At 35.5% G+C, this 16,166-nt stretch overlaps 1 protein-coding gene across 1 annotated transcript in view; it reads right to left on the reverse strand.

Annotated features, from left to right (window-relative positions):
* MED30 (mediator complex subunit 30) overlaps positions 1–16,166 on the reverse strand; it is a 33,035-nt gene that overhangs the window by 7,029 nt on the left and 9,840 nt on the right. The window contains exon 3 of the mRNA XM_027854051.1: positions 15,585–15,695. Within this exon, the coding sequence (XP_027709852.1) occupies positions 15,585–15,695 (111 nt within the window). The remainder of the gene's footprint in view (positions 1–15,584; positions 15,696–16,166) is intronic.

Here is a 16,166-nt window from a genome sequence, read left to right on the forward strand (position 1 = left end):
TCCACAGTTATTAAGCATGACAATAAGTTTTTGGATGGGTATAACTTACCCAGATAAAAACCATTAGGAAGAGCTAGTCTTTCTATTTGCTTTTTTTCTATTATATCAAACCAGTTCAGAGTTAGTTGCCCCCTGATCACAAGTCCCTATTTTACTACTGACAGATACGTCATTCCTTTAGAAAAGGATCATTCCAATTACTGCTATTCCCATTCTAATTTTTGTAATAATTTGCATAAACTGGTAGAATTTAAGAAAAGGGAGTGAAGGAAAGTAGAGAAAGGAACACAGTAACAGGGGAAAGAGAAAAAGGGGGTAGGTGGCTAGTGATAAAATACAGATTATAGATTTACAGATATAAAGGACTTTGCAGTGCTTTAGTAGAGTATAACTCCTCTCATTTTTCAGATGAGGAAGTCTGAAGCCCAGAGAGGTTAACTGACTTGTCCAAGGTTACAAAGTTAAGTGACAGAGCTAGGATTTGGAACAAGGCCCCTGGATTTCAAATCCAGCATCACTTTTCACTGTGCTATGCCTTAACATTTTGGAAAGCCTAAAGAAACACAAATAACATCTGATCAAAGAACAGTTTTAAAGGACTTCAGAGGCAATATACAAAATAAAAATAATTTATACAAAAAATACTAAAATTAATGAAGTCATCTAAAAATATTATCTCTTACTTGAGGAAAACTAGATCAACTTGTATTCAAACAAGAATCCTGTCTAGAATATTCCCAAAGAATGGTCATCCAGTTTTTCTTTAATGACCTCAAGTTCAGGGGACCCACTACCTCTTAAAGCAGCCCTTTCTATTTGTAGAGAACTCTAATTGCTAGGAAAAAATGTCATTATATTGAGCTTAAATCCACCCTACAATTTGCATAAATCTATTGGATTTATGGGAGGAGGTGCATTTAGAACTGTATCGAAGAAAAAAACTATATAGTACCTACTATGTGGCATGTACTATGTGTACTAATTTACAGATATCACCTTATTTAATCTTCACAAAAACCCATATGTGCATTTATTATCCCATTTTACAGTCGAGAAAACTGAAGGAAACAGAAGTTAAGTGACTTGCCCAAGGTCACACTGCTATTAAGTGTCTGAGGTGGAATTTGAATTCAGGTCTTCCTGATGCCAGGCTAAGTGCTCTATCCATCGTACCATGTATCCATAGTTATTGTTGAATGAAAGGTAAGGATTAGTTGTATTTTGAAAAAGGAAAAAAAATATATTGGCTACATGGAAATTGCACACTTTGGGCCAAGTTGCAAAAGCTTAGCACTGAATGGAGTGAAACCATAAAACAAATTAATATTTTAAAGTTATCATTATCTTTCCCCCAAACCCTTCCTTCTTCTTACCTTCTCCATTATTTCAGAAGGCAACACCATCCTCTCAGTCCCTCAGGTTCCCAAACTAGGAGTCATCCTAGAGTCGTCACTATTTCTCACCCTTCATACGTCCAAGCTGTTGCCAAGGGCTGACATTTTCACCTTTGTAAAACTGCACAAACACCCCATCTACACTAACACTGTCATCAATCCAGTGTGTGCGGGTCCTCATCACCTCATACCTTGATCATTGCAATAAATAGTCTGATGGTGAGTCTACCTGCCTCAACTCTCTCCCCACTTTAATCCATTCTCTATCCAGACACTAAAGTGACTTTCCTAAAAAAAAAAACAAAAACAAAAAAACAAAAAACAAAAAAAACAGTTCTGATCATATCACCTCACTATTCAATAAACTCCAGTGGTTTCCTACTGCCTTTAGAAGCAAATACAAAATGTTCTTTTTCAAAGCCCTTTATAATCTAGACTCCTATCTTTTCGGTCTTCTTACACTTCACTCCCCAACATATAATTCTTTGATCCAGTGCCACTGACCTCCCGGTTATGCAACAAACAAGACACTCCATCCCTCGGCTTCCAGAATTCTCTATGGCTGTCCTCCATGCCCAAAATGCTCTCTCTCCTCTGTTTCATTTACTGACCTCCCTCGCCTCCTCTAATTCCTAAAATTCTACCTTCTACAAGAAGCTTTCCCCAACTCCTCTTAATTCTATTGCTTTCCCTCTGTTAATTATTTCTGTCATATATATTTGTTTGCATGTTGTCTCTCCCATTAGATTGTAAACTTCTTGAGGGCAGAAGCTGTCTTTTGCCTCTTTTTTGTGTCTCCAGTGCTTAGCACAGAGCCTGGCACATAAAAGGCATTTAATAAATGTTGACTGATTGAACTTATGGCCATGAATTATATACTTTACTTACCTTTGCCTTAGGAATAGATAAATTTGGAAACATTTTCTCAGGAACTATCTTTTGACTTTTCCTACTATTTGCTAAGATTTTTCTTTTCTTCCTTCATTTGCCAAAATTATCTGGGAACTCTTGCTCTCCTTAGTATCTTATGAATATGGAGTAATCTGGGCAACACTCTACAGAGTGTAAATCCAAATGAAAGGTATAACGATTCACACTAAAGGCACATCAAACTGTTATATTTTTACTCTGGTGCTGCTTCTACTACTTTGGGTATAAAAATATACTGCATGTCTAATAAAAGCCCTTCTAAATTGTCACAAAGAATGAAATTCTTTTAACATGAGTTCATTACTTTGTGTCCAATCTTTTCCAAGTTAGGTGAAATATCAAGAATCTTTCAAAACAAAACCTCTTCCCTAAAATTAGAACTCCTTTTCCAGACTTAAAAAAAAAAATCAAACTGAAGTCCTAAATAAGAAATGTAATCATAAAATAATCGTAATTGTCAGAGTCCTTAAATGACCATGAAAAGCAGGGGTTGGCACACAATAAAACTTTATATAAAAAATATAAAAACCATTCTTAGTTTGTGAACTCTACAACAACAGGTATTAAAGCAGGCAATCATGTGGGACGGATACTGATTCTGGATTGAAACGAAGTATAAGTTTTTAAGCGAAAAGACAGTTTTTGTGTGGCGCAAACTAATTCTGGAAGCTGTTCACAAAAATATTCCAAAAACATTTTAATAGTGACAGCATTGTCAGAATAAATAATATAGCCTTCAAAGGTCACGGAATCAAAGTCACAGAATCAGGGTTTTTGTGCTAAAAAGGATCTAAAATATTGTTTACTTTGAAAAACAATGCTCACTTATATATATTTTAAAGCTCTGGTATATGTGAAAATGCTCTTATGATTATATATATGTTAGAAAACATGAAATATTCCAAGAATAGATTTGAGCATTTCACTCTCTTCACTAAGTTCCAGGGGCTTCCTTTAGTCTTCAGGATCAAATACAAACTCCTTTATGGCTTTTACAGCCCTTCATATAATCTGGTCTCTTCCTATACTTTATTCCCTTCCTCATACTGTATGATCCTGGAACACTAGGCTTCTTGCTTTTCCTCAAACAGGACACCCCATACCTTTTCACTGGTGGTCTCCAATGCCTGAAATGCTCTCTCTCCTCACCTCTGTCTCTTGGCATAAAGACTCCACACAAATCTCACCTTCTGCAAGAGGCTTTTGTTCCCCAGTTCCATCCAACTACTAATTCCTTCCCTCTGAGACTACATAAAATTTATCCTGTATTTGCATGCTACATATGTGTGTGCGTGTGTAAGTCTATCTATCTGTCCGTCCATCCATCCTTCCATCCGTCCATTCATCCATGTTTTCTCCCATTGGAAATGAGAGCTCTTTAGGAGCAGGGACCCTATTTTTGTTTTTCTTTATATCCTCAGCATCCTTCATATAGTAAGTGCTTAATAAATGCTTGCTGTATGATGTTATAAAGCTAAGTTTATGTAATTTGTTACTGATGTTCAATTTTGCATCCCACATAGACTTATTTTCCAGGATAACACTTAACTCCACTCAAGTCACACCTTGTTTTTTAAAAAGAAAGGCTTATATTATCATACATTCAATGTGTGATTCTCAAAATATGATTATGGCACAGAGAGTCAAAAAACAAATTAGCATACAAGTAAAATATCAAGAGCCAAAACATGTCATGGAACTATCAAAAGTGAAACTGACAGTTATGCTTATTAGTGGTTAGAAAATGTAAATACATTTTCTTGACTATCTATGATTTAAATATACAGTCTTGCCATTGATTGATTTAACAGAGCTTGACAGTTGCTATTTTAAAAATTCATCAGCTGTGTTTAATTTGATACTTTCACAGGTGAATGTGTTAAGTATAGAAGACACTTTAAAATATATATATGCAAAGTCATGGAAAGCTACTTGATATTCATGCCAAATGTGACACTCCATCCAAATGCTTTAATTCTTAAACATGTATTCTCAATTACACCTCAAGAAAATAAAAACTACTCATACACCTTTTCCATCACAAACAGCAATTTAAAAGAATTTGTAAAATAAAATTGCCTCCATGTGGTTAAGGTTACCTTCATTTAACCTCAGATGACAAACATGCAAGGGGAAGAACAAGGTTAATATGCCAATGACCAATATCCTTACCTATTTATTAAATGTGGACTACATGTTGTCTCCAGTAGATTGTGAGCTTCCCAAGGGCAAGGAGCACGTCTGTCTTTTGCCTTTCTTTCTATCTCCAGAACTTAGCACTGTGCCTGGCACACAGTAGGTGCTTAATAAATGTTTACTGACTGACTGAAATACCTAACCTTTAAAATCCACATTTTTCTATTTTATTCAGGAGAGGGCAAGGTGGTAGAAAATTTTTAACATTGAGCACTACATAGCAGTCTGTTTCAAAGTTTTATTTTCCTCTAATTTTAAATACTTAATAACCATTTAATCTAGAGGTTTAAACACAATCAAATCAACAGGTATTTATTAAAAGTACTTACTATGTGACAAGCACTTTGTTAGGCCCTGAGGATACAAGAACAAATGAAACAATCCCTACTTACAAGTAAAGTATTCTAATGTATGTATATATGCATTTTTGTATATGTTTAAAAAACAACAAAGGAGAAAATAAAAGATTTACAGAAAGGAAAAGAATGTATCAACAAATATGCATGTGCAAAACATTTTGAGGACTAAAAAACAAATTCTAAGAAACTTATAGTTTAGTTAGAAAAATTCTTCTAAGAACTTGGCAAGACCCACCATATTATCATCTATTTTCCTACTTAGTGAAAAACTGAGTATATATGGTTTAGAAGTAAGATATAAGAGGCCAATGTTTAGAGACTATGCTGAAGTCTCACATCTCTACATCATGAATACTTTTTCAAGAAGAGTCAAGAGGCACTAGACATTATGAATACCAAATAACATCACAAAAAAATTAACAGGAAACATGTTACTAACAAAAGAGTCATTTCCAATTGGCCATTTGTATATAATCAGATCACAGAGACATTAGATCAAATAAAAAAATCAATACCAAATTAGAAAATGAAAGATATGGAAAACATACAAGCTGGTGATAGTGAAAAATGGAGAATGAATAAAATAACAAACATTTACACAGTCTATCACCATTTCTGAAGTCTGAAGAAAAAAACGAAAGCTTAGATACTGCCTCAGTCAACCAACTCTTAATCTCTGACAACTGAAGTGATCTGGCAGACCAAGAGCAACACAGGCTTAGAGAGTAAAATCTTACAGAGTAGAATGGTGGAAGAGTATGAGCAGCATTGCCTTATAAAACACGGAGAGGGGGCAGCTAGGTGCCATAGTGGATTGAGCACCGGCCCTGGACTCAGGAGGACCTGAGTTTAAATCTGTCCTCAGACACTTGACACTTACTAGCTGTGTGACCCTGGGCAAGTCACTTAACCCCATTGCCTAGAAAAAACAAAAACAAACAAACAAACAAATAAAACATGGAGAAATGATGAAAGAAAAACAAGCCTAGGAAAGCCCAGTAAGAGATCTAAGTCAAATAATCCCAGGGCATTTATGGATGAAACTCCAAGGAGGCAAAAAAATGTATGGAAAATAGGAACAAAGAGATGTGTAGTGGGTATGAATAGGCTCCAACATACTACTCATTAAAGATAGTATCAAAGATAGAGGGTGTGCTTCCTGGTTTCCACACAATGGGGGGAAAAAAAATCTAGAGCAAGCTCCCAACCAGCTAGGAGGAGTCTCAAGAAATAATTTAATGAGAGAACATGAATGAATAAGTGAATGAATGAAAACGCATTTTTTAAGTGTTCACCGTATGTCAACCACTGTGCTAAGAGCTGAGGATACAAATGCAAAAGCAAAGACAAGCCTTGCCCACAAAGAGTTCATATTATAATAGGGGAATGAATGGACAAGGAGGGGCACTTTAGTCCAAAAAGTTACCAGGATGTGAGTGTGGCCAAGGGAGAGTAGCCTGGCACACTCCTTCCCAATGCAATGGCAGTTTATTTGAACATGGTTACAAAAAAGGAGGGGGAGAAGGGGATGTGGAGATACATGTGTGGCAGCAAGATGTTAGGTAGGCTGTTGAGAAGATGCTGGAGAGTGGTAGGTGGTGAAGCATGACTGGGGCTCACCTGAAATAGTGGGCCAGATGGGGTAGTCCTCAATCAAGTGAGCTCATAGGGAACTTACAGTCTATCTTAAATGTAATAATGCTAACAATATTAATGATAATAAATAACTAAATAAATGATGGAAAAAATAAATGCTATAATAATTCAGAGGAGTTAGAGAGGATTATGGGTTGAAAGAGAATAACATAACCCCTTCATTTTTTACAGATGAAGATTCTGAGGCTCAGAGTGACTTGCCCATTTATTTACACAATCAGTAAATGTCAGTAGTAAAAGATCAGTAATTTGGCTGCCTGGAGAAAAGGGTGTTGGAGTGAGCAGTGTGAAGAACATGGAGGTAGGAATATGCAAAGCCTGTTCTGAATATACTTAGGAGACCAGCTAGGATACAGCAGAGGATTCCTTTTGGTAAAGGTAGTGGGGGATAAAGTTGAAAGGGTAGGACTGTGAATGCTAAGGAATTATGACTAACTAAATGCTAAATTTTGAAGGTTATGAGTAGAAAAATGAAATGATCAAAGCATTATTTTAAGATTATTATGACGATGGCATGTGAGATAATGGTTAAAAAAAATTTAGAAGGTAAGAAGTTGGAAATGAGAGAGCACAGAAGCAGGGTGACAGAACTTGGGGCCAGAGGAGACCTTAGAGATCAACTGATCTAATCCCCTTATTTTACAGAAAAGGAAATGTAAGCCCAAAAAACTTAAGTGAAATTGTCCAAGACTGCATAGGTAGCAAAACAGAAAGTTGCACACTGGAGGAAGATGAAATTTCTACCTCATACCATAGAAAAGAGCAGGTAATATATAGGTAGGTTAGGGGAAAGTAATGTCAGTGTGAAAATGAATCCTTACCTAGAATAAAAGGGAACCCCAATTTGATTATATGAGGGGACAGGAGAGCCTGCTTCCCAGCCCAATGACTATAACTCTGTACTTCTTACTAAAGGAAGGGAAACAAGAGAGTGATGAACTTGTGCACGCACACCCACACACACAGATGTTATCACTGTTCCAGTTGATCAAGGTACATTTTTTCTAATGAAACGGGGACACAGAAGGAAAGAGATCTTATGACTTCTCACTAGCATTTTTAGCACTTGAAAAGCAGTGTCAAAGAGCAGAAAGTACACTCAACTTGGAATGCTTAACTTGGTGTCACTGGATCTGAATTCAGATCCCAGTTCTGCCATGTGCTTGCTACCTATGAGATCTTCAGCAAATCAACTAACTTCTCTGGGTCTCAGTTTCCTCATGTATAGAATGAGGGGGTTGTAAAATGTCTTTTACAACTCTAGAGCTATTATCTACTTGAGGATAATTTCTGAATTTCCAACTCTAAATCTTTTGATCCTATGACCTCTTTATTATTACTCCTGCACTTCAGGTACATTATCGCCAGGGTCACTAAAATGCTACAGGGAAAAATAATGGGCATGTCATGCTTAATACTATTAACTGGCTCCAATAAAATGTTATGTTAAGCAGGACTGTCAAATCAGCTTTTACTCACCACTAATCAAACAAAGGTATTTTTCTACTCTATTTTTTGCTCAATTTTATATACTGTGGTTCTCCAAATGAGCTGGAGAAGGAAATGGCAAACCACTCTAGTATTTTTGCCAAGAAAAACTCCAAATGAGTTCACAAAGAGTCAGCCATGACTGAAAATGACTGAATTACAACAAAATGTTCCTATCTACAGGAGATAGGATGCTAATTGCATTAAGCCCTGGAGTAATACAAAGCCACCTCGCAGAAATTCACAATGACATCAAAGAAATCAAGCTAATCCTCTACAAAGTGGAGGAAAAAGACCAGTGCATGAAATTACATATATGTACACACACACATACACACACACACACACACACACACACACACACACAGATACATACCTGCTTAGTGTGCTGGTAGAATTAGCACATTCAGTGTATATCATGAAGAAGTTTTGAGACAAATAATGATGAAATCCAGCTAAATTACATTTGGAAAACTAGTACTTTCAATGATCTTAAACTACCAGCCACTGCAAGTCTGTCAATTTAACAATTACCATGTTATGTTCTATTATCAGGGGTCAGCAAACTTTAGTCTGAAGGCCAAAACTGGCTCATGAATTGGTGTTTTTGTTTTTTTTTTCCATCCTGCATGCAGCTAAAAATGGTTTTTTACATTTCTAAATCAATAAAACTTAATTTAAAAGGTAAAAATGATTCTTAACTCATAACAAAAATAGGTGGAAAGACAGATTTCTGCCTGCTGGACATAGTTTGCCAACCTCTATTCTATATGACTGTGGATCTCAGGAGAAGAAAAAATAAAAATAACTCAAAGGGCACAAGTAAACCATGACATATTACCAATGACTATATGTGAGCAATAAATGGTGTAAAAACCATCAAGGCTACATAATGACCAAAAAAGATCAACTTTTCACATAGCAAGAATGAGAGGTTACAGATGGACAAGTAATTAGTATTTTATTGGAACCATCAAGGTACTAAAAGAACAAGAGGAAGTCCTCCAACAAGACTGGGTCACCACTCTGAGAACTACATGGGATAGAAGACTTGAGGAATTTGTATTTTTTTTTTTTTGTGAGGCAATTGAGCTCAAGTGACTTGCCCAGAGTCCCACTGCTAGTAAATGTTATGTGTTTGAGGCCGGATTTGAACTCAGGTCCTCCTGACTCCAGGAGCCAGCTGGTGCTCTATCTACTGCACCACCTAGCTGGCCCAATTTGTATTTTAGAAGAGAAAAAAAAAGAGTACTCAGATGAAATCATAACCCAATCAATGAGCAATTTCTTAAGAGTCTACTAAGTATCAAGGGACTGTGCTATAAATTGAGGATACAAATATAGAGAATGAAATAACTCCTTCACTCAAGCAGTCTATGTTTTGTATCGGTAGAGAAATACATATATAATTATATACAAAATAAATAGAAAAATAGTTAAGGGGAAAGGTGCAGTTGGAAGACATTCAGAAAGGTTTTTTGCAGAATGTGGTGCCTGAGCTGTGACTTGAAGGAAGAAAGAGAATTTATGAGGTGGAGGTAAGAAAGGAGTGAATTACAGAAATGGGCAATGGCTAGTGTGAAGAAGAGACAGAAGGTCAATTTGGTTAGACAGTTGAGTGTGGAAAGGGGAATTGTATATAACGAGGTTGGAAAGATAGGTTGGGGACAGGTAGTAAAGGATTTTAAAAGCCAGAGAGGAATTTATATTTTATCCTAGAGGATAACACTAGAGTTTACTGAAGAGGAGAACAGTCATATAGTCACATCTTCAGATAAGCAAAGTAACATTGACATCTATGTGGAGAGTGGACAGAATGGGGAAGAGGTTAAGGCATGGAGACCAAGTAGGAGAACATTTCAATAGTTCAGGCAAAAGGTGATGAGGCCCAAAACAAAAGTCCTGACTCTAGGAGCAGAGAAGGGGTCAGATACAAGAAATGTTGTGGAGGTAGAAATGGCAAATATGGGATGAGGGGGAATAAGGAGTCAAAGATAAATGCTGAGGCTGTGAACCTGGGACACTAGAACGGTGGTGTCTTTAATAAAAATAGATAAATCTGAAGGAAAGATAGCCCCCTCTTACCTTTCCAGTCAACACCTTACTCCCCAACACATACTCTTCTATCTGGTGACACTGGCTTCCTAGCTGTCCAACAAGACACTCCATCTCCCAGCTCTAGGCATTCTTTCTGACTGTCCCTCATGCCTGGAATACTCTCCCTCCTCCACTCCACCTACTGACCTCCTTGGCTTCCTTCAAGTTCCAACTAAAATCCCTCCTACAGGACCTTTCCCAACCACTCTTAGTTCTAGTGCCTTCCCTGTTAATTATTTCCTATATATCCTGAATGTAGCTTGCTTTGTTTGTTTGCATGTTCTCTCCCTAATAGATTGCAAACTCCTTGAGGGAAGGAACTGTTTTTGCTTCTTTTTGTATCCCCAATGCTTAGCACTGTGCCTGGCACATAGCAAGCATTTAATAAATGTTTACTGAATTCAATTTCATATGAAACATCAGTTCTAATCTGGGTATAATGAATTTGAAACACCTCTAAGACATTCACTTTGAATGTCCAGTAGACAGTTGATAATGCAGGACTAAAGTTCAGAGAGACTGATGGGACTGCCATCTGTAAGTTACTTGCATAAAGATGATAATTAAAATCCATGTGAGCTAATGAGTTCATGATCAAAGGAGAGACAGTATAGATAGGAAAGAGAACAGCGCATAGGACAGAACTTTTGGGAATACCACAGGGGAAATAATATACATAATGGTCTAGCAAAGAAGACTGAAAAGGATTGGTCAGACAAGTCAGAAGTGAACCCGGAGACAGTGTCATGAAAACCCAGAGAAGAAAGAGTATCTGTGAGAAGAGGGTGATTAACAGTGGTAAATGCAGCAGAAAGGACAAGAAAGATCAGGACTTTAAAAAGACCATCAAATCTGGCAATTAAGAAATCACTGGTAAATTTGGAGAACGCAGTTTCAACTGAGTGACAAGATCTGAAGCTAGCTTTAAAAGGGCTGAAGGGTGAAAGGAGAGAAAGAGTCAGTGAGAGAAGATAACTTTTTCTCTAATAATCATAGAATAACAGGAGTAAAGTTTTTGAGTATGGAGGAGACTTGGGCATGTCTAAAAGAAGTAGGGAAGGAACCGAAAGGGAGAGACTGAAGACCAAAGAAAGGGAAATGACTAGAGAGCAATCTGCTGGAGAACATGAGAGAAGAAGAGAGGAGATTTGGCCATCAGCCCACGTAGAGCTCGGCTTTGGAAAGAAGGGCCAGCTCATTATCAGAGACAAAGGGAAAGGAGGAGAGAGTGGGTAATGATGCTGAGAGGTTTTGAGGGGCAGCATGGTGATAGTGAGTTAGTCTTTGAGTCAGTAAAACCTGACTTCAAATCTTGCCTTGGACATTGTGTGATCCTGAGCAAGTCTCTCTATTCAATGGAAATGTTTGTACAGACAAGGTCTGTACCTGGTAGAAACTCAGTTTCTTCATCTGCAAAGTGGAGAATAAGGAGGAGGAGGGTGTTAGAAGAAAAGGTCTCTTAGGTACATTTTTGCTGTAGTTCTATGATCCTAAAAGAAAGGAAGAAGATGAATGGTCCTGATGATGAATGGTCTCAATTTTCTTAGTCAAATAAAAGGTTCTCAATTTAGAGGGTGGGAGATGGGGAGGTATGAGAGCCTGGGGGGAAGGGAAGAATGTTTAGAATAGTTTTGTGAGGAGTGAACAAGTCAATCAATTAAGGATCCATCTAAGTAAACATTCTTTTTTAGAAGAAATCACTCTGATTTTCCCTTAGGTACAGAACTTGTTTAACTTTAATCTACATGTCTTATATGAAAGCTATCTTTTACCAGGGAAATATCTGAGTTGTGCCTGTAACACTAAACTATAAAATGAACTGAAGAATATAGGTGCATAGAAAAGTAATGGAAAAATACTTCAAAATCAAAATGAATTATATCTCCCTGATTTTTTATTATAACGCTTTCAAAATACTACACAATCCTCACAGAAGTCTCATGAAATTAGAAGGCAAATTATCATTTATTGTATTAATATAGTATACTGCAAACAAAGTTGGAAATGAAAAGGTATTTTATTTATATTAAGTTAATATATACCTAGTACATGGAGGAAAACAAAAACAGAAAAAAGCCATTGGGAATTAAACCCACAATGTTCTATGTCTAAAGAAATCTACAGATCTGCCTATTTGGCAGAATAAGGTTGAAAAATATCTCAGATCACATCGCCCAAACAACTACAGTCCTAAAGAAATCCCTTTTTGACTCCTGAAATGATTTTTATACACCAATGAAGATGAATGGGCTTCAATATTATCTTCTCTAATAGTCTTTTAAAAACATTATGTCCAAAAAGACAAGTCATAAAAAATAAAACATACTTACACAATTTAGAATGATAGGTGTTAAGAACCATGTTTCATATATTATTAAGTGTTATCATCAATAAATATTTATTAAGTGCTTCCTAAGTGTGTGGCATGATATCGTAACTAAATATATACAAATAAGTATAAAACAATCTCTTCCCTCTAAAGACCCAGTATTAGGTTGGGGGATATAAGATAATCGGGGGCAAATCAGGGTTAACTTACTTGCCTAGATTACCCAGCGAGGCTATAGAATTCGTGCTTTATTCTACAGAAAATTCAAAACATAAAAGTTTTTATTTATTTGTTTGGTTTTGTTTTGCGGGGAGTTGTAGAAGGATATGATAGAAACAAAGTATAATTTTAGGTACACTGATCTGACCACAGTACTTGATATGGATTGAAGTAGGAGAGAGAAAAGCCAGTTAAAAAGACTACTGCAATAGTACAGGCATGAAATGATAAGGATCTGAACTAGAGCAGACACAGAAGAGATGGCCATTACTATAAAGGAATTGAAAAACCTAAATTTCCCTATAATATCTTTACTGTAGTCAAAAAATAGCTGCACTGTATCAAGGTTTTTTAGTCATTTTTAGAAAGAATAAAAAGAACAGGTCCAGAAATATAGGAAACATTATTAAATGAACAAAAAGTAGAAGAATTTAAGTTAGGCTAGGGAAAAGTCTATGAACAACTGGTTCCAACTACATTAGAGAAAAAAGTCAATAACCAGTCATTTTGTTTTCATCTTCACAGAAGACCGAATAAAAAGGTTTCAACTGCAACAAAAAACAGATATTAAATAAAAAGCCAAACTTTCTGACTGTATGGTTAATTAAATACTAGAATAGGTTACCAATAGCAGGTAGAGAAGCTTCATCCTTTAAAATTATTAAAAACTAAATGGACTCAAAGTTATAACTGTTAAATCTGACTACCTGTAATCTCTTAAGTATATTATGCAGCCCCATGTTCAGATAAATATATAACTGGTCTATGGAAAGCGAATGAGCAGAACCAAGAGAACACTGTATACGGTAATAGTTATGTGGATACAAATGGTACCCTAGGGGTTAAGAAGAATATTAAGGGTTGCTTTTCCAGAACTTTGTGAGGCCTCTTCTGAGGGGGGTGCTCATTCTGTAGCCCATCCTGCAACTTAAGAGCATCCTAAAGGTCCTTTTCCCCTTATCTTGAACTACCATAAAACTTCTCCTTAACCTATACCAAAAGAATTGCTTTTGTCTCCCCCATCCTATGCTCCTCCTGTCCCTAATCTTTAACTTGTGTCACCTTGTCCTGTCCTTAAATCTTTGTCCCACCATAAAACCCTAAAAACCTTTCTATCCTTAATCTTTAACCATCATAAGACCCTAAAAATCTATAGGCTGTATAGCTTTTTGTCTATATAAGCCTAGTCCCCCAAATATCAGTACCTCTTACTACCAAAAAGGTCCATGTAGCTTTTAAGTAATAAAGCTAAAAGAGAACATTGTCTAAGTGAATTCTTTCACACTCAAACCACTCTCCCAAATCTGACCTCAACAATAGCTATACTGTTTTAAGAACAAGTTTGAGCAACTACATATTTGTGTTTAATGGTAGCAATCTCTATGGGGGGGGGGTTAGGAAGAAAAACAAAGAAAACAAATTACGTGATAACTTTATTATATATTTAAAAGTAATAGCAAATTGTACATAACAGATTTGCAGTTTCATGCACAATCATCCTTTTAATTCTATTAAAACTTAAATTATGAAAATGTTTATTTCATAAATCAAAAATAATTTTTAAAAGAAATTTAACAGCAATAAATATAGTCTTACAAGAAAATATGTAGCTGGTTTAACAAGTCTTTGTGAAGAGAAACAAAGACTTAGAAAATAGCAATGCAAATAGGTTAAGTGCCACAATCTTAAAACAAAAATGAAATCTAGATGGGATCACTAAAATAGACAATCTTGGGTTAGCTGATTGAATAGAATTATTCAGTATAGTTCAACAGAACTCTTGAGTCAAGCTCAAATAGAAATGGATCCCTAAAGCTAGCATACTGATTTAGAAAACCACAAATTAACATTATCTATGTTGTATAGTATTTTTATTTTGTTAAATCTTTCCCAATTACATTTTAATCAGGTTTAAGTAGCACTGAAACGTTTTGCAGGCCAGGAAGTTCTAAAGCTCTGGTTTAGAACTTCAGTTTATTAAAGGCACTTTGACAGATGTCCTCAAGATTCCCTCCCAATTTTATCAACAAAAATCAAAATACATTTACTGAATATGTACCAACGCGGTAGTCATGGTAGTCGATACAAAATAATTGTAATTCATATAAAGTAGCTGTTTGATTTAACTGAGTACATTACAAAGTACTCAAGCACATTACCAAACAAAACAAAACAAAAAAAACCCTTTTAACCATTTTGTTAGCCTTTAAAAAAAAATCATTGGATTAAAAACTTTTAATTTTCCCACTGCAAAAGAAAATAAGTAAAATATTTAATGTTGTTTGTTCCAAATACACTTTTTTTGATAACTGATGTTTTAAAAAAGGAATTACTGGACAAATATAATAACTAAGGAAGAAAAAATAAAATAAAATGGATAATACACTTACCTGACCTCTCAAATAACATATCTCAGTATAATTCATAATCTTTTCTTGATAAGTAAAGGTCACTATTATAAATATTAATTATTATAATGTGTTCTAATAGTTTCTGTCTCCTTCCCATTCTCAAGTGTTTTCTTACAGTTATCCACCTCTAAAAAATGTATTTTTTATTTTCTACTTCTATGCTGCTATGAAACCAATCAAGATCATAGGCTTTTAATAAATGCTCATTGAGGGAGTGACAAAATTATCTAAAGCAAACAGAAAAAGAAGTTCTGTATGAGCTTCTCTCCTCTAAGTATTACATGATATCTATTTTGATCACTTAAAGACTGTTTTTGCTAACTTCCTGTTTTCAGCTATGGTACAGGTAGATAAAATTTCTGGGTAATTCATTTTTGGATAAATAAGATATTCCTTTCAATGACTCTATAATAAGGTATTTGATCCATTTTGAAATCACTTAAATATTTCACTAATAATTCTAAATTATGTAAAATATGTAAAATTATGTAAAATAATCACTCACTTCATTTACTTCTGCTATTTCTCTCCTCTCTTCACTGGCAAAACGAAGTTGGCCAGAAGCACCACGGTCATCATTCTTTGAACCATCTTCTTCCACATATGGAATGAGTTGCTAGAAAGATGGGGAAAAAAGTTAAAATGTATAGAATACAAATAAAACTCAAAGCTTAGAATAATGTTGATATTTTATAGTATGTAAAATAATATCACATTTATTTATAGCAGCACATATGTAAATTTCTGTTTAGTGATGGTTTCAAAGAAATTATGTTTTCATGAATTTAAAAACACGAAGTTTTTAAAAAATTATCATTTTAATAAGCTACTTCTAGGATCATAAAACTAAGGCTGGAAGAGAACTCGAGAGGTCATCTAGTCCAATTCCTCCATTTTATAAATGAGGAAAACAAGCCCCCGAGAGGTCAAGTGACTTGCCCAATGTCACACAGTAGTACAGAGACAGAATTGGAACCCAAGTCTTGACTCTAAAGTCCAACACTCTTTCCACCAAAAACAACCTGTTTTGTTTTGTCAAGCTCTGTTATAGACAACTTGATGTTAAGTCTCTGTTGAGCCTATTATG

The sequence above is a fragment of the Vombatus ursinus genome, unplaced genomic scaffold (assembly GCF_900497805.2).
Source record: "Vombatus ursinus unplaced genomic scaffold, bare-nosed wombat genome assembly UNPS02010284.1, whole genome shotgun sequence".
Lineage (NCBI taxonomy): Eukaryota > Metazoa > Chordata > Mammalia > Diprotodontia > Vombatidae > Vombatus > Vombatus ursinus.